At 46.2% G+C, this 17757-nt stretch overlaps 2 protein-coding genes across 7 annotated transcripts in view; one reads left to right on the forward strand and one right to left on the reverse strand.

The window, feature by feature from the left end:
* Nucleotides 1-9807, forward strand: part of GIT2 (G protein-coupled receptor kinase interacting ArfGAP 2) — a 31720-nt gene extending 21913 nt beyond the window's left edge. For all 6 annotated transcript variants that reach the window (XM_014944814.1, XM_014944818.1, XM_014944820.1 and 3 more), the window contains 4 exons: nucleotides 1065-1147; nucleotides 1306-1488; nucleotides 5623-5686; nucleotides 7017-9807. In XM_014944814.1, coding sequence (XP_014800300.1) covers nucleotides 1065-1147; nucleotides 1306-1488; nucleotides 5623-5686; nucleotides 7017-7229 — 543 coding nt within the window. In that variant the 3' untranslated portion in view covers nucleotides 7230-9807. The remainder of the gene's footprint in view (nucleotides 1-1064; nucleotides 1148-1305; nucleotides 1489-5622; nucleotides 5687-7016) is intronic.
* A 272-nt stretch (nucleotides 9808-10079) lies between these two features.
* On the reverse strand, nucleotides 10080-17751 carry TCHP (trichoplein, keratin filament binding). Its single transcript, XM_014944821.1, has 11 exons — nucleotides 17629-17751; nucleotides 16137-16193; nucleotides 15382-15450; nucleotides 14524-14697; nucleotides 13855-13967; nucleotides 13477-13543; nucleotides 12918-13090; nucleotides 12140-12221; nucleotides 11758-11943; nucleotides 11470-11613; nucleotides 10080-10773 (listed from the first exon to the last, which is right to left on the reverse strand). Exons 1-11 carry the CDS (start codon nucleotides 17680-17682, stop codon nucleotides 10741-10743), a joined length of 1152 nt encoding a protein of 383 aa, XP_014800307.1. The 5' UTR covers nucleotides 17683-17751; the 3' UTR covers nucleotides 10080-10740.
* Between the last annotated feature and the right edge of the window lie 6 nt (nucleotides 17752-17757).

Here is a 17757-nt window from a genome sequence, read left to right on the forward strand (position 1 = left end):
TTCATTTCCTTGTTGTAGATAAGGTTACGAAACCAGGTTAGGTTTCATGTGTCTCCTGCCCTTATTTTGGCCTCCACTTTGGAATTGGCCTACCCACCCTCCTTTTGACACCTATTCTTCAGTGGCCCTCTGCTCTTGATGGTTAGGCCTCCTGCCCTCGTTTCATCCTATGCTCTGGTCTGGGCCACAACTCTCATTTATTTGGCCTCCCAACCTTGTTTTGGTCACCAGTCTGCAATGTGCCCTCGCCCTCGATTTCAGCTTCCACTCCATTTTGGCCTCCATTCTGCAGTGGGCCTCCCACCCCTGTTTCAGCTTCCAATCTGCAGTGGGCTCCCAGTCTTGTCAGTTTGGCTTCCTACATGCTCTTTGGTCTTCCACCTGCAGTTTGGCCTCTACTCCACAACAGATCTCCCACCATCATTTCAGTCTCTGGTCTTTATTTTGGCTTTCCCATTGCAACAGTCCTCAACTTTGTTTAGGTCTCCCACTCTGCAGTGGGTTTCCTCTGCCTGGGTCAGCCTCTGATCTGTGGTCAGACCTCCATCTTGATTTGGCCTCTACTGTCATGAGCCTCCCACACCTGGTCCAGCTTCCTGCTCTGCCTTCCATGCTTGGTTTGACCTCCCACCTTGTGCTGGGCCTCAATTCGTGTTCCAGCCTCCCTTGCTTGGTTTGGTTTCTGCTGTGTCTGGCCTCAAGTCTGCCATGGGCCCCGTTCTCTGGGTCTGGTCTCTTTCTCCCTGGTGGTCCTGCCCTCTCCATTTGGCCTCTGCTCCCCTGCGTGGCAGTTTCAGTGGTGGGGGAAGGACACAGTGCTGTGGCCACCTGTCCCTCCTCCCAGCCCTGCTGGGTGCTGGGGCAGAGCCCTTGCTGTGGGTCTGGTGGGGCTGTGCCATGCCAGGGTCTCGGTGGCAGCAGGGGACACACCGGGCTCCAGGGTAGAGGCTGGTGCAGGGGCTGTCGTGCTAAAGAGCAAGCCCACATAGGCAGGACATGGCGCTGGCACAGCTTGGGGCCCTTCTTTCCTGCACAGCACTGAAATAAACGTGTGTTCGTTGCAGGCCTCGAAGCTGGAGAAGCAGAGCAGCGTGTCCGAGAGCGACTACGATAACCCCACCACCCCGCTGGAGCTGGAGGAGACGGGGTAGGTGCCACGATGCAGAGCTGGTGCCATGGTGACACAGAGCTGACACTGCAGTGATGCAAAGCTGATGGCACAGCTCCGCGCCGTCAGAGGACAAGGAGTTGTGTGAGCAGCCAGTTCTGTCCCACCAGGCCGACCTCTGCTTTGTTCCTCTGCAGGGCAGGCAGGAAGGGTCGGCAGAGGAGCGTCATTTGGCAGGGGGAGGGATCCATCCCTGAAGACACGGACACGGCTCCCAGCTCCAGTTTGCCCAGCACAGAAGACGTGATTCGGAAAACCGAGCAGATCACAAAGAATATCCAGGAGCTGCTGCGAGCGGCGCAAGAGAACAAGCATGACAGGTGAGGCTTGAGTGCTGGAAAAGGTCCAGAGTTTGTGAGAAAACAAAGAAAATTCTTCAGGTGTTTGCAGAATTACAACCACCACCCCCTGTGTTTAGTGCTGGAGGTGTTGATTTCACTCCTCCAAAACGTGTAGGTCCGTGGTGTTTCCTGGTGTCCTGCAGCTAGTGCCAGGGGGTGAGCGGGGATGAGTGACTGGTGCAGGTGGTGGCAACACATGCTCCTGTCCCAAAAGCCAGCAAGTGGGTTCCAGCTGCGATGCTGCCTGCCCAGAGTTAGCACAGGGATGGGAGCACTGGGAACAAAGTGCTTGGGAAGTCCTGCTGCAGTGAGTGGTGTTTTAGATACAAATCAAATGAATTTTGCAGAGAGAACTTGGTCTTAGTTTCTCTTGGATCTTCAAACATCCATGTCCTTAGGTAAGGACACCCCACAGAAGTGTGATAGCAACACTAAGTCTGGTTTCAGGAAAAGATTGCGAAGGCAGAGAGAATTTGGCTTCCATAATGAGATATTAGTACTGATAATGTAACAGCAAAAGCAGTTTTGAGCTCTTGGGTTTAGACACAGACGTAGCTGGGTAGTGGGGAGGCTGTTCATCAGCACGTCAGGTCGCAGTTTCGGCTCCCTCGGGGAACTTCTGGCCCAACCAAACAATTAATTTTCAGAAGAGCTGTGAGTGAGTGAAAAATGATAGTGCCTCTGCCTGCTCCATCAGGTGGTGCTCCTGCACAGCTCTTTTAGAAGGCTGTAAATAGGAGTTATGTCTTCCCGGGTGCGAACACGTTTTAGGTCTGGAACAGCTTTGGTTTCCAGAAAATGGGAACTTGCAGGTCTTATATTCTCCCTCCTGCCCCACGTCGTGTGCCCGGCCGTGCCTGGGAGAAGCTGGCGGTTTGTGCTAAGCCCTCGCTTCCTGCCTCGCTGAGAGAAGCACAACACAACAATGGGGCCACTTCTGTTCTATGTTTTTTTTCCTTCCCGTACTTTTCTATTTTTAGAAGGGCCAGCGTAGCCTCTCCTCCTCACGCTGAACGGCGAGTTCTAACCTGTTTGTGCTGAGCTCATTGCCCTGGTTCTGTAACCTTTTCCACTGCAATCCCTTCTTGCTTCTTTCTCACAGTTCATAACGAGAAGCAACAAGTAAGAGAAGCTTTAAATGAGTTTAGGGTTTATGTATATCACACTTTACAGTGTTTGAACTATATTTTTAAAAAAATAATGCAGCGTAGCTTGCTTTCGCTGTTAAATTGAATAGATTTTTAAACAACCTGTTAAGTTCTTTTTTTTTCTCTCTTCTGTACCATGCCTGGAGTACTTAAATGAGTATAATCTTGCAAAACACTGAACTGTGAAGCTGCTGTTCTTTGTTTTCCTCTTCCCTGGCTTTGTCCCAGTGGGCTGAGAGCTGCAGGCCCTGGGGCACAGCGGAGACAGAGGGGGCTTTTCCACCATTCCCTTCTTGGAGAAGGGAAACGCTTCCTTAACAAAATGAGATATTTAGGGGTGTAATAACACATCTTCCAAGTCAGTGCTGGGAACGTTGCAGATAAAAATCACATGCTGCATAGATAATGGGAGAGTAATAAAATGATGCAAGAATATCATCTATTAATGAAACACCTTCTTTCTTTTCCTGTGCTCCACTGGCCGAGTAGCCCGTTGGAGCGTGCGGGCACGCTCAAGCTCAGACACAGCTTCAGCACGCGGGTCCCCTGGGCCAAGAGGGCTCCCCTGCAGCCTCTGACCATCCCACAGCCTGGTCCTGCCTCCTGGTACTCTGGCCTCTGTCCCTGCCTCCCAGGCACAGTGTCCTTTCTCTTTCTCTCTGCTGCCTCTTTCCCTCACACACTGTCTGCACAGGGGTCGTTAAAGGCGATGCATGAAATGCTTCAGGTGATAAAGAACCTGCAGGTACCTCGTCCAGAGAGTTAGGAACCTGTGATATCACCCGCTCAGTGGAAGCTCTCGGTATTGGTTTAATGGGGAACAGAATCACAGCCTGGAGCTGTCTCTAGTTCAAGAGATTCTCCTGTCTCTCTTCTGTTCACTGGCCCATCCAGATGAATTATCCCCACCGACAGCACAACATGTGGTTGCCGCTTCTGCGCGGTGTTGCCAAAGTAACAGAAGTTCCATGGTTCCCAACACACACCATTCACACCTGACAGCTTGGGCCATGGACTGTTTATACAGCTGGCGTGGCAAATGAGATCATTTTGTATCCTGAATCAAAGAAAAAAAAAAAAAAAAAGGTGTGTTTATATAGCATCTTCCAACCTGACCAAAATATTGTTTATTAAGGCCTAAAATAAAAACGAAATTTAACTGAATTGTTATTTAAAACAGAACTTCCAAAGTTTTAACCCCAGGTATTACTATCAGTGGTGAATATCAGCATTGGAGGAAGAGGTTACCACAAGTTACTGCTAATGATGGATTCTTTTTTTCCAAGCTGTCACTACTTGAATATCTTCCTGAAGTCTTACTGGAATGTGCATAATCTCAACAAATGTGTCAGCTTGGTTCATGAGCTTACAGTGAGTGTTTAGACTATAAAATAAAGCCATTTCTCCAAGACCTAGAGAACAGGTCATGAAATACACGTCCTTAATCTTGGTCTTTCATTCAAGTAATTCTTAGGGTTTTCTCTGCCTTGTTAGCAAAGGGTTTAATCAGCAAACTGCCTTTTTAATGAGGAACGGTGCTGTTCAGCGTGGCTTTGCAGGGAGCAAATTAATTGTTAACTCAATAGCAGAATGGGAGTTACAGTGAGCTTGGAAAACTTCTCTCCACTTCTAGTTTATTTGGAAGGACTCGTGATTTGAGACATGTGGAAATACTCCTTTGTAAAGCAATTTTCCTGCATTGCCAAAATGACCCCGGTGTGGTGCTGCTTTCTCAGTGCATTTGCAAGTTGACCTATTTTTGCACCTCTGGTGTTGCAGGGTGACTGCAGAAATAACGACTGGGGGAGGCTGGTCTTCTGTTGTCTCTTTTTTTTTTTTTTTTTTTTTTTTTTTTTTGCTTGAAAGGGCAATGATCTACCATAATCTACAGCGGCTGAATATTTTTCTTGAGTGCTGTTGGTTTGTGATTTTGAGATTCTCTTACTTAAGGTTGAATCACGGTAACTAATTTATGCTGAAATTGAGTCTTTGGAGCTTAAAAACAAGTCTTTTGAAATTAGACTTTTGAGAGACCGCACTAACCCAGCGTTTCACAGCAGCTGATGGTAAACAGTTTTAAGATCTGTTTTGAACAGACCAGTTTTCATTTTGTGTATGTCAGAAGTGAAAGCTATGAGGAATAATGGAATCTGCAGCTGATTAATTAGCTAACTCAGCAGAATTACTGAATATTTGGGCTATAACTCACACACTGTGAAAGAAGTTGGCATTTTGGAGATGCATGTGCCTGTTAGTTGCTGTATGAGAATTGTGCGTTGCCTGTTTACTGTGTATAAAAAAGTGCTTTTTTTCCCAAAGCACCTCTATGTCACTGGATTTTCTTTAAATATTTTCAAACTGCAGAATCTTGCTTTACTTGGTGCCTGAGTTCCACGCACCAGTTTGCTTGGGTGTGCTCTCCCACACCTAACAATAATTGTGTGGACACCAAACAGGATGAGCTGAGCAATTTTCTGTACAGTCTGGAGACAAATTCTAGCATTGGAATAGTTGGAGGGGGGGAATTAGGAAATGTGAACATGTGAATTAATGTGCAGCTAATATTCATAGCCACGTTTCCATAATTGCATACAAATTGAGACTTTTTCTGACAATGTTTGGTACAATAGGTGTGGGCAGCTATTCTTTCCAGCCAACTTTGATCGAAGAACAATGAAAACTTCAGAAATAATTTGGTACTGTTGGTTAAGTCCTTGCTTTTTCTGAAGTCCCATAGTTACATGCAAACTCGTGCCACAGTGAGCTGGGGAATGCACCAAGAGTCACCATGTTACGTCTTGCACTTGTTACTTCAGTAGCCTTCAGTGCAGCCTACAAAGATGTTTTTAGAATATATATAGGGTTTTTGATACTCAGCTGTTCTTACAATATTAGCCACTGATTAGTAAAACTGAAGAGGAGAGGAATCTTTGCATAATGAATAATACATTGCATCTTTTTGCAGCTATATACCGTGCTCCGAGAGAATACATGTGGCAGTAACGGAGATGGCAGCTTTGTTCCCCAAAGTAAGTACCTTTCCAGCATCAAAATGGTTTTGGCCTCGTTCCTCATTAGTGGATTTCCCTTCAGTGAATGAAAACCAAAAGCCAAAGGCAGAAAGAAATGACTAGATGGGTTTTGTCACATCTTGCATCTTTGTATTTACTAGCATGTCAATTGGGAAGGGCTAACGTATGAATCCAGGCCTTTAATTTTACTCTTAGAGTTAAAAAACTCTAAGAATTGCTTGTAGTTCCTTAAAAACTGGAGGCTGCTGGCATCTAGCTTGAGGAGTCATGTGGTTATATGGGAATTTTGCTGGACTCATCACCCCCAAATTTCCAGTTGAGTGTCATTGCTTGGGTTTCTCATTTGTAGGTCTGTTGAGGTGTTTCCCATCCACCAAAGCAAACTGTTTCTTCACAGCAAACTTAGTGAGTGAAATCTACATAGTTAAGTTTTTACACAATCTTACCCACCTCTGTAAAACTGCAAGGAAAACCTAATGTTTTTATGCCTGCCTGAATGGATTGTCTTGTACGTGCTGTACCCTGATGTCAGCTGGGCTGGGTTAGCACTAAATGGGCACCAGAAAACTTGTCTGAGTAACTTCCTAAGTGAGGACATGAAGCTGTATTCCCTGCCTGGCAGCAGCTTGAAATGTCTCTTCGATGAGAGAGGAGAAATTCCAGGAGCTTGTTTCCTCCTCCCCTATCCCACATCTTTCCAGCAATGTCTTATAACATAGAATCATAGAATCATTCAGGTTGGAAGAGACCCTTGGGATCATTGAGTCCAACCATCTACCCTACTCTACAAAGTCCTCCCCTACACCATGTCCCTCAGTACCACGTCTAAATGTCCCTTAAACACATCCAGGGATGGTGACTCAACCCCCTCCCTGGGCAGCCTGTTCCAATGCCCGACCACTCTTTCAGTGAAAAATTCCTTCCTAATATTCAGTCTAAACCTCCCCTGTTGGAGCTTGAAGCCATTCCCTCTCGTTCTGTCACTAATTACCTGTGAGAAGAGACCAGCACCAACCTCTCTGCAGTGTCCTTTCACGTAGCTGTAGAGAGTGATGAGGTCTCCCCTCAGCCTCCTCTTCCTCATACTAAACAGCCCCAGCTCCTTCAGCTGCTCTTCATATGATGTGTCTTCTAGGCCCTTCACTAGTTTCGTTGCCTCCTCTGCACTCGCTCCAGCACCTCGGCAGAGAAATCCGTGCAGAAAGCAGGGCCCGAGCAGAAGTTTCATATTAAAGAACACTCATCAACCACAAACAGCTAATTAAAAGCGATCCCGAAACGGATTTGTTGTTTTGTCTAGTTCAACTTCTTTCCTTTCCTTTCCCAGAAACCCAAATCTGAACTGGTAAGGACTTCTTTGCGTCTGCTGACATCTAGTGCCTACAGACTCCAATCCGAGTGCAAAAAAACCCTCCCCGTGGAGACGTGCCCCACCACGGACATCCAGCTGGTCACGCAGCAGGTCATCCAGTGCGCCTACGACATCGCCAAGGCTGCGAAACAGCTGGTCACCATCACAACCAAAGAGAACAACAACTGAGTCACAACTTGGCTTTTTAGTCTCGTTTTTTTAAAAAGGTCGGATTTCAAACATAGGTGTGGAACTATTCGCATTTTTACGAGGGAAAAAAAAAAAAACTAAAGGGGCAAGAAACTTTTTTTATGAAAAACTCAGTATTATTTTTGCATGTTTTCTAACGATTTTATGATTAATTTAACCCACTGCCTTATTTTGTGCCTGTGTTGCCAGTTTAGTTACAGAGAATAGCATGTTGCGAATAGCTGTTGAGCCATTATCATGTCCAGGCATCGTATCAAGCTCTTGCTAGATGTTTCCTTGGGGCCACCTCCTGCTTTTCAGGTATTGCTTGCAAAAAAAAAAAAAGAAAAAAAGACAAACTCCTGTTCAAGTCAGTTGCACGTATCGGAGGGCAGAATCTCACCTCCACTCCGTCCGCCCCGACGTGCTGTTCTGCCTCTGACCTGAGCAACCTGTAGCCAAAAGAGGCTCTGGGATCAGAACTGCTGCCCAGCAGGAAGAAGGTTGTAGTCCCGCTAACGGAGTACAAACCGAATTATTATCTGTTTCCCATATCAACTGTTGTGCAATAATATGTTTTTTAGTCTGCTAAAACAATAGTAGTTGTGGGCATCCCAGCTTATTACATGTAACTATACGAGGTCTTTGTCACTTTATCTGTTTTGGAAGGAATTTGAAACGTAATAGTTATTACTTTTTAGTTGTCACTATGCCATTAATATATATGTTTGATGTTACTTTAGGGCATTAGTGGTTAAAATATTATCCTTTGTTTCTGATTTAATAATTCATTCTTAAGTTTCCTACAGAATTTTACTGTCATCTTCAAGGCATCATCTTGTTTGCAGCAGCATTGCTCAGTAACTCAAGATGCAATTCAATTTCTGTGGTAATTAAAAAAAAAAACAAACAAAAAAGGAAGTTAGAAGAGTGCCAGTGCACGAGCAGCTCTGTCTGCCATAGCATAGAACCTCTGTACCTCAACATATCCAAATGTGAAGAGATTTTTGATAACTAGTAAGTTTTATGCAAATCTTTCAAGATTTTACATGTGGAATAACCTAAGCGAGGCTGCCTGTTAGAAGGGCAGGTGGGTGACAAATGTCAATGGCTTTTGGGGTTTTTTTTTCATTCATAACAGTTCACAAAACCGTGACAGTCCTTATATTCAAAAATGAGAGTTCTTTGGGAATCTAAATTCCATAGGGGGCGAGAAAAGTTACTAATTTTTGCCTCTGCCTGTGTCCCATTAGGAAGCATGTTGTCATTTGAAGGAGCTGGCAGCCACTTAAAGTGGTCTTTAAGTTAAGAACAAATTTAGGGAACGGCAGCAGCTGGTGTGAACCTTTAGACAGTTTTCACAGAAACTATCCGTGGTTCCACCATCAAGTCTGCAGCATGTGCTCTGCCAAACCCATCAACTCTTCAAGGCTTTCTGGTGGAAAAACTGCCATATTTAGGTGAACAAAGGAACTAAAGTTCAGTGGTTGGTTCCTTTTCAAGTCCTGCTGTGTTTGTATGTGTATATAAACACGAAGTGCCATAACACTGTTGGATTCCTGTATGTTGTAATTAGCTCTGGTTTTAAAGTAGTGTGAGTTGGAGGGAGGGAGGGAATGGAGAGAGCAGATGGCAACCCAGCTAAATTAATGTCCTTCATTGTGGGGTTTTTTTATTTCGTTTCTGCACTTTGGAATTTCACAACTGACCCTAAACTCACAGAAAAGCAGCCAGGCTGGGATTACAGCTTAAAAAACCATTTGTAAAACCTACTTCAAAGTTGTGCTACTGGCAATTAAATAAGTTGATAATCTTCTAGGAACTTTTCCTTAAATTGGCATCACTGAAAGGCAGCAGATGGTATTTTAAAATCTCTCAGGACACCACTGTATGCTTTTCTTTAACATATCTTACCTGATTTCCAAAGCAGGGCAGCACTGAGTTATGGTGCAAGTTATCAGTTGTTTAAACTTGCCTGTGTACCAAACCAAACAGATGCCCGGATAACTGCAAGCCCTTGTTGCAGCTCTGCTAGTTCTAGATTTCCTACAATCAACCATTTAACCATTAAAAACCTGGCCAACCTGTAATTGATTCCCTGTTCTGTCACTTAAATGGCATTTCTAGTCAGTTCCCCCATCTCTAAACAAATCTTTGTTCTAGGTTGGTTTGTTCTGGTCCATCATCACTCCAGAACCACGGGGACAGTGACGCAGGACAGGCAGTTTCCTGAGGTTCTCAGTAAAACAGCAGTGGTGTGAGCACACGTGGGTGTGCTGCCTCAGCTCTGCTCACAGCCATTCAAAACCCAACAGTGGAACTACAGAGTAGTAAGTAGATTGGCCCTCGAATCATACAGCACTGTAATACCTAAAACAACAATAGTGGGGGTTTTATTTTTCTTCCCCTGTAAACAAACTTGCTCCTTCTTTACAAAATGCTGCATAGGAAAGGAAAACTTTTTTTTTTTTGCCTTTTTTCTAAAACTTGTATTTATCAGTGTCGTTTTCTGTCTGTACAATATTTTGACTTAATCCTTTGTTTACTGTATTGCTATAAAAATGCTAAAAATCTTCCAGTCTGTGAAATTATGTGGGGTTATTTGATGGCTGGTTCTGTAAAGAAAAGATCTTGAAAAAGTTCCTGTGGCTGAGTAAAGCCTGTCGTGCTCAACCAGCGCCGGGACAGGATCTGAACACACCCTGTGTGAATGCTTTTAAGCTGAAATTGCAGCTTAATAATAACGAGGAACAATGATGATAATGAGGAATCAAGTGCAATAATCAGCTAAAAGTCCCCTCCCCTCCTGTTGTTGCAGCAGTTTCCTTGTGTAAAGTAACAAACAATTTATCAGGTTGCAATTATTCATTATTTATGAAACAAGTTTAAAAGAAAAAAAAGTTAATGAAGTCTTCAGCACCTTCTGGAGAGGAACGGGCCATGTTAAGAATTACTGCTGCAGCCCAGGTTATTTATCTTGCTGATCTGCAATGCGTTATGAATTAAGTCTAAAGGTCTTTTCAACCCAAAGGATTCTATGATTTTATAGCTGCTAAAAGCCAGCTGGGCCTCTTGGCATGTCCTGCTTCCCCGAGGTGGGAGCCTGATGCTTAAATAGCAAAGGCAGCAGGTAGTGGTTGATAGTTCCATGGGACACACAGATTCTTTCATGGTTTAGATCAAAGGGCCCCTTCACTTGCTGTGTCGCCCCAGTGTAGCATGTACTTTTAAAATACAACATCACAACTCCCAAACACAGGCAGGTGGAACCATGCAGTCCTCCAAGGATGCTGATGCCTCTCCATTCTTGAAGCCAGTAGAAGTTTGCTCTTGTGTTCAGCTGGGACACAGCTAAGGATTTTCAGAAATCTACTGAGTCAAGTCTTGACGTCATTGTAGGCTATTCCAAAGCCACCATTATTTCAGGAATTCCTTGATTCTTTGAAGTTTCCTTTCTGTACTCTGCAGCTGCCTTTAGTGCTCGTTCTTCAGGTGCAAAGGACAGGAATCCTCAGGTCCATGCTGCTTTTGGATATCTGTAGACCTAACGGCATCAAAACAGAGATTACAACTACTTAATGGGCTCTAGAATTAATCTTCCACACACCCACTATTCAACTTGCAAAGAAGGTACTTTGGAGAGTACAGAATATCCTCCAAGAAAAGGCATCAGTAGCGTTTAAGAGTTGATAATTTGAGGCAGTAACTCCTGCCAGCTTTCTCTGACTGCTGTAGCTACTGTCTAATAAATGACAGAGGTGAGTTACCCTGCAGAGTAGTTCATAGTTTGGTATGAAGAGTAGGATCTGCTGGGCATATGGTTCAGGTGAGGGTACTCAAATTCAGCTTAGATTTTAGAGCTAGGCAAAGCGTGGCAGAAGACAAGACACTGAGTGGCTGAGATGTGCATTAATGCAGCTAATGCTGAAAATAATTAACATTTGAGGCAGTAGCAACAAGTCTGCCCCAAACACTATTTAAAAATTGGGACCTAAAGCATCAATATCATCAAAAGAAAAGCAATTTATAGAAGAACTATAGACCTCTGTCAGAAATAGCACTAGGGGAAGGGAGGGGCCTTGTGGCAACTGAGGTGCAGATCAGAGGCAGTGACAATTCTGCTTGTGTGATGCTGTCACCCTCCCTGATGTGCTCGTGTGTCAGGGTGACCCGTGTGTCCCCTTCACACTGTGCTCGTGTGTCAGGGTGACCCGTGTGTCCCCTTCACACTGCTCCTTACCCTGTCCTGGTCCCCGCGCTCAGCCATGCGCTTGGCCTCCTGCCGCACTAACTCCTGGCTGTGCTGCTGCCCTGATCTCTCCTCCTCTTCCTCCTCCCTCTGGCGCTGCTGCTCCTCCTGTTCCTGCAAGCGGCGCTCGGTTATCTGGGCACAGAGAAGATGGGGCTTTTACAAGGAGATTGGACACAGACCGGGCACCTTGAGCCTGTTTGGAAAGCCTGCAGTACCTGTGCGGAAGATCAAGACACAGACCAGGCACCTTCAGCCTGTTTGGAAAGCCTGCAGTACCTGTGCCTCCAGCTCCTGCCTCCGGGCTGTCTTCAGCTCCTCCTCCCTCTCCTTCTCTCGCCTGCTCAGTTCTTTTGCCTCTTCAAGTTCTTTAATCAGCTGCTCTCGATACTTTATAGACTCTTCTTGGGCTCGTCTGTTTAACTCCATCTTCTCTTGGATCTGGCGCTGCCTGCCTGCAAGGACCTGTGTGAAGGGAGAGGATAAGTTAAGACTGGGGGAAATCTCGGTGCAGATGGTTAAACCGTTCTCAGGAAATGTATCAGACAAGCAGAAAAACTCTGCCCTGGGTGCTGTGACCCCCCTGGAGGGTGGAGGGTTACAGCTGAAACGATGGCTTCAACAAACTAAGAGAGACACCTCGTCAAAAAAAGGTCATCACCTCATTCATTAGGCGATCTCTGGCTGCCTTCTCTCTTGCCCATTCTTCTTCCCTCTTCTCCCACACTTTTTTAGCTTCTTCACTAAAAGAGAGGGGAAGAATTATCTCTAAGGTTACTACCTACTGTTAAAAAACCCCCTCCATGCACCGAAGGAAATGCTGGCTTCTAGTGGGACTTCTTGGATGTGTGGATCTGCCCCATCCACAGAAGGGCCTCAGGAGGAACTTTGCCTCTTCACAGGGGCAGTACTTCAGGCAGGGGGTGGGCAGTAAAGGGCATTGCTGGAAAAGCTGAAAATTCTGCAAATCTTCCCTCTGCAACAAACCATTTAACTAAATTTTGATGGTAGCACGCACTGTCCTGTCACCAGTGAAGATGCCCTCTGCTCTGGGGAGAGCATAAGGTGAACCTGAATGAGGAACCCGAGGCAGCTTTTATCTACAAGCTCTTAAACACTAAAGGAAACAATAAACGGGTTTGGGGTCACTTAGACTAAACCCCTCCACGTCAGTAATGCAGAATCACTGGAAGTTGGTTACAAAGAACTTGTAACTAAAAGGTAATTCTTGCCATCTGTGTGTTACTGCCTTTTTTTGTTCTCAAAGCTGATGTAACACAAATTATGGACTAGGTGTTGGGCTGAGGTAACTGAAAAACAAGCGCAGGCTTTGATGCTGTCTGTGCTGTAACATTCTTGTAACAAAGCTGAGTGGAGCTCTGCCACCCAGGCAGGACTATTCAGCACGTGCAGTCTCTTTAGATCATGCTCAGACTCACCTGAACATAACCTGCAGCTCTGCCTCCCTCTCCCTTTCTAACTGGAGCTGTTCCTCAATGACACGTTTCATCCAGGCAACATCTGCCATGGCTTTTTCTCGTCGGGCGGACTGGCGGTGCTGATCCTCATCTTCTTTCTCCAGGAGGGCTAATAAGATTTGCCGGTCTATCTCCTTGAGGGAAAAAAAACAAAAACCAAACACAAGATTAACAACCATCCAACAGGCTCCCAGCCTGTCTGCAGGAGTACTCTCTGCACATTATTGGTGACACAGTGTCAAACACAAGATTAACAACCATCCAGCAGGCTCCCAGCCTGGCTGCAGGACTACTCTCTGCACATTATTGGTGACACAGTGTCAAGGCTGTGCTCAGGAAGACACCCAGTCTGATGGTTTCACCATGGTCTCTTTGCCCCAGACCCGTTCACAAGCTGGAAGGGGCTTCCTAACTAATTATCTGTAGGCATCAGAGGCAGACACGTAAATGAAACACGGAGAACAAGTGTCTTCAGCACACAGTATCTAGAAGATGTAAATTAAGGGGTATTTTCTCTTACCAGCTCCTCTTGTATCTGCTGGGCTCGTCTCTTTAACTGGGCATTACACTGGTGCCTCAAAAAGCGACTGAAGGAGGAAAAGAGAAGAAACCATTCAAACTGGTCCTTCAAAAAGGACTCTAAAGCCCTATGTTGTTATAGAAGGTACATCCATGACAACAGGCAACAGAGGTACCCACTACCACTAACATCAACAAAAAGAAGTAACAGCACCAATGCATTTGCCTGTTGGCTGTTCCGGGTGCTTCCATCAAAACCTAAATATTTCCAACCCACAACTGCTACCTGCAACATCCCCTCGTGCCTCACATGCTGTTCCAGACATAGAAAGAGATTCTACCCAAGCTCTGTTGAAACAAGCTACACTCAATCTCGTACCCAAGCTCTCTCTTCTTCCGCTGCTCTTCCATTTGTTTCCTTTCTTCTTCCAAGTTCTCCAGCTCCCACTGCTGCTTTAATAAATTCTGCCGTTCTTTTTTCAGCTTTGTTGTCTACAAGAAAAAAAAACAACCACTAAGAAAGAGTATGTCAGAGCTGGATGTCCCAGAGAGCTTTTCTGCTGGAGTTTGTACCCTATTCTACTCCTTTACTCTTACTCCAAAATCCTCATTGCAATAAATATTCCACTTTAATTTCATTTGTGTCTCAGTGGCACAAGAGACACTGTGAGGAGCCCCAGATGACTAAGCCTTTGACCTGAGCCTGTCACACCTTGAAATTTCTACAATTCCTTTTCTCACCTGGTTCCCAGAAGCCTTTGACCTGAGCCTGTCACACCTCGAAATTTCTACAATTCCTTTTCTCACCTGGTGCAGCACAAAAGGGTGCTCACGTTTCAAGAGGAGCAAACAAAAGCTACCAGAATTCAGCTAATATGCCACTGTCCAGGGGAAGAGGCCTACGTCACGAACAGAAATTACGTCACAGCTCACTTTGTTCCAGATTTAATGTAGTAGAAACCCGGAGGGAAGAGGTCAGGCCAGTGTTGCTGTATTTCTATGTGAAACAATGATTTCCCTTCTCAAATGAGGAGAAGCTAAAGATTACCTCTGTCTCTTGTAATTTCAGTTCTTCTATTTGTTGAAGCAATGTCTCTGCTTGCTTCTTCTCTTCCAGCCGACGCTTCTCTTCCTCTTGTCTCATTCTTTCCAGCGCTTCCCTTCGCGCAATTTCATACTTGTTTTCATAACGTTTTTTCTCTTCAAGTTCAGCTGCTTCTTGCTTTCCGAGCCAAAAGAAAACATGGCATTTAAGGTTAGGCTAACGCAAAGAAACAGCCTCTGGCTCAGGAAAATCCACAAATCAAACTCCTGCAAGCTGACACGTATTGGGAAATCATGGAACAAAATACACCAGGAAGGAACACAAGGACAAAGCTGAACTATCTGCTCATCACTGCCTGAAAATGGTTATGGGTCTATACACGTCCTTCACATGACCCTGCCCAGGTGGTCTCACAAATACTCACAAATACACTCAGATTTTCCTATTCCAACCTAGATTGTTGTTTTAGTTAACTCTGAAGGACCCTGCCCAGGTGGTCTCACAAATACACTCAGATTTTCCTATTCCAACCTAGATTGTTGTTTTAGTTAACTCTGAAATCTGTAATTGAAGGCCTCCTACTTGTTAAGCAGGAATGATGGCTCTTCATTAAAAGCATTCTTTCTGCTAGCAAGTCCTGTCCTTCTGCAGACATCAGGGAATGAACAAGGTTCAAAACTGGTGTGAGAAAAACAAACAAACAGCCAATTCCTATTCCTTCCACATCCCAGCCATGCGCGTACAGGCAGGCAGGCTGTCTGCCATCTGGGCCAAAAGGGACACAGAGTCACACCTCCACCCACTCATGCATTTCAGGAATCTGCCCTAGTGACCAGTGACACCAAGGCCAGCCCAGCATACCTGTTTTTTTTGCATCACCTGGTCACCCCAAGCCTCCATCACGTGCTTCCTGTGCAGCTCTGACTCCACCTGTAGACAACAACAGACACCATTAGTGCCAGAGGCTCTCCTGTCCCCCAGGATCTACTGGACTCTCTGGAGCACCATCTGTCCCAGCTGGAGCCCCATCAGGATCTGCCTCTGCAGAGGTGGGCTCGTCTGGGTGCCCTCAGAGCCCACCAGGGTCCCATGCTGAGGGTCAATGTCACATGCCAGTTCTGGGAAACACTACGGTGACACTGAAACCAGAGCTGTGGCAGCTCAAGCAACAGGTCAACAGAATAAAGAATAAGGAAGCAGCAAGGACACGGCAGGAACAGCTTTTAAAAGCGGGTCAATGTCACATGCCAGTTCTGGGAAACACTACGGTGACACTGAAACCAGAGCTGTGGCAGCTCAAGCAACAGGTCAACAGAATAAAGAATAAGGAAGCAGCAAGGACACGGCAGGAACAGCTTTTAAAACCACCTGACAAATTTACATCACAGGCACTGAAAATCTGCTCTGAGTCAGAACAGACTTCTGACTGTTTTTAAAAAAAAATACCAGCTATGAGAAGACTTCTTACAGAGTTAAGCAAAAGGCAAAGAAGAAAATCGCTTATCAGAACTTAGGACAATTGCTGTGATTCAAGATGAACAACAGCAGCAGATATATGATGACTTTTGTGTTTAATAAATGCAAGGCAGCAGGAACTAAAAAGAAAGTAACATCACCTGCCGGAGCTCTGCATTGTTTTTCTTCCAGTGCTCATACAGCAGCTGCTCAGCAACCTGGAAACACGAGAGGTGGGTTATGTCAGAATCCAGAACAATCTGAGATATCAAACCCTCCCAAGGCAGCTATTGGTTAACTGAACCAAGTGCTGAAACACGCAGCACAGGGCACTTCTGTCCATGGAATTACAGAATCATAGAATAGCTTGGGCTGGAAGGGACCTTTAAAGTCCATCTAGTCCAACCCCCCTGCAATGAGCAGGGACATCTTCAACTAAACCAGATCACTCAGAGCTCTGTCCATCCTGACCTGGGATGTTTCCAGGGATGGGGCATCCACCACCTCTCTGGGCAACCTGGGCCAGCATCTCACAACTCTCAGAGTGAAAAATGTCTTCCTTGTATCTATTCTGAATCTTCCCTCTTTTAGTTAAAGCCATTACCCCTTGTCCTATCGCAACAGGCCCTACTAAAAAGTCTGTCCCCATCTTTCTTATAAGCTTCTTTTAAGTACTGGAAGGGGCTCTAAGCTCTCCCCAGAGCCTTCTCTTCTCCAGGCTGAACATCCCCAACTCTCAGCCTGTCCTCACAGCAGAGGGGCTCCAGCTCTTGGATCATCTCCTTGGCCTCCTCTGGACCCAATTCAACAGGTCCATGTCCTTCTGATGTTGGTGGCCCCAGAGCTGGACACAGTGTTCCAGGTGGGGTCCCCCCAGGAGAGAGGGGCAGAATCACCTCCCCACTTTCCCTGCTGGCCACACTGCTGGGGATGCAGCTCAGGATGCAGTTGGCTTTCTGGGCTGCCAGCACACATTGCCAGCTCATGTTGAGCTTCTCATCAACCAACACCCCCAAGTCCCTCTCCTCAGGGCTGCTCTCAACCCCTTCATGCCCCAGCCTGTACTGATACTGGGGATTGCCCCAACCCAGGCACAGGACCTTGCACTTGGCCTTGTTGAACCTCATGAAGTTCACACAGGACCACCTCTCAGGCTTGTCCAGGTCTCTCTGGATGGCATCCCTTCCCTCCAGCGTGTGTCTCCACACAGCTTGGTGTCACCTGCAGACTTTCTGAGGGTGTGCTCGATCCCACTGTTTACATCATTGATGAAGATATTAAATATCCATCCCCCAGCAGGTGCTATTTGCACATCTAAAGCAATGGAGTACCCTTGCCAGTCCTGTCACTGGGAAGGGTTGTTCAGTCTCCACACAGCTTGGTGTCACCTGCAGACTTTCTGAGGGTGTGCTCGATCCCACTGTTTACATCATTGATGAAGATATTAAATATCCATCCCCCAGCAGGTGCTATTTGCACATCTAAAGCAATGGAGTACCCTTGCCAGTCCTGTCACTGGGAAGGGTTGTTCGACCGCTCCTTCATCGACAGAGATGAGGCACAAACCCCAGGCTGGGACTCCTCTCCCGGCACCGTGCACGGCGGTGAGAACCCAACACAGGGAGCCACGGGGGTCCCCGCTGCTCCCCTCACCTTCCTCCTCCGCTCCTCCCGGCCGGTGCGCAGCTCCTCGCTCCGCTGGCTCATCCCGGGGAGCTCCGTCCCGCTGCCCCGCTGCAGCTCCCGCAGCTCCGCCGCCAGCGCCTCCCGCTCCTCGCCCAG

Source organism: Calidris pugnax, unplaced genomic scaffold, assembly GCF_001431845.1.
Source record: "Calidris pugnax isolate Ruff unplaced genomic scaffold, ASM143184v1 scaffold139, whole genome shotgun sequence".
Classification (NCBI taxonomy): domain Eukaryota; kingdom Metazoa; phylum Chordata; class Aves; order Charadriiformes; family Scolopacidae; genus Calidris; species Calidris pugnax.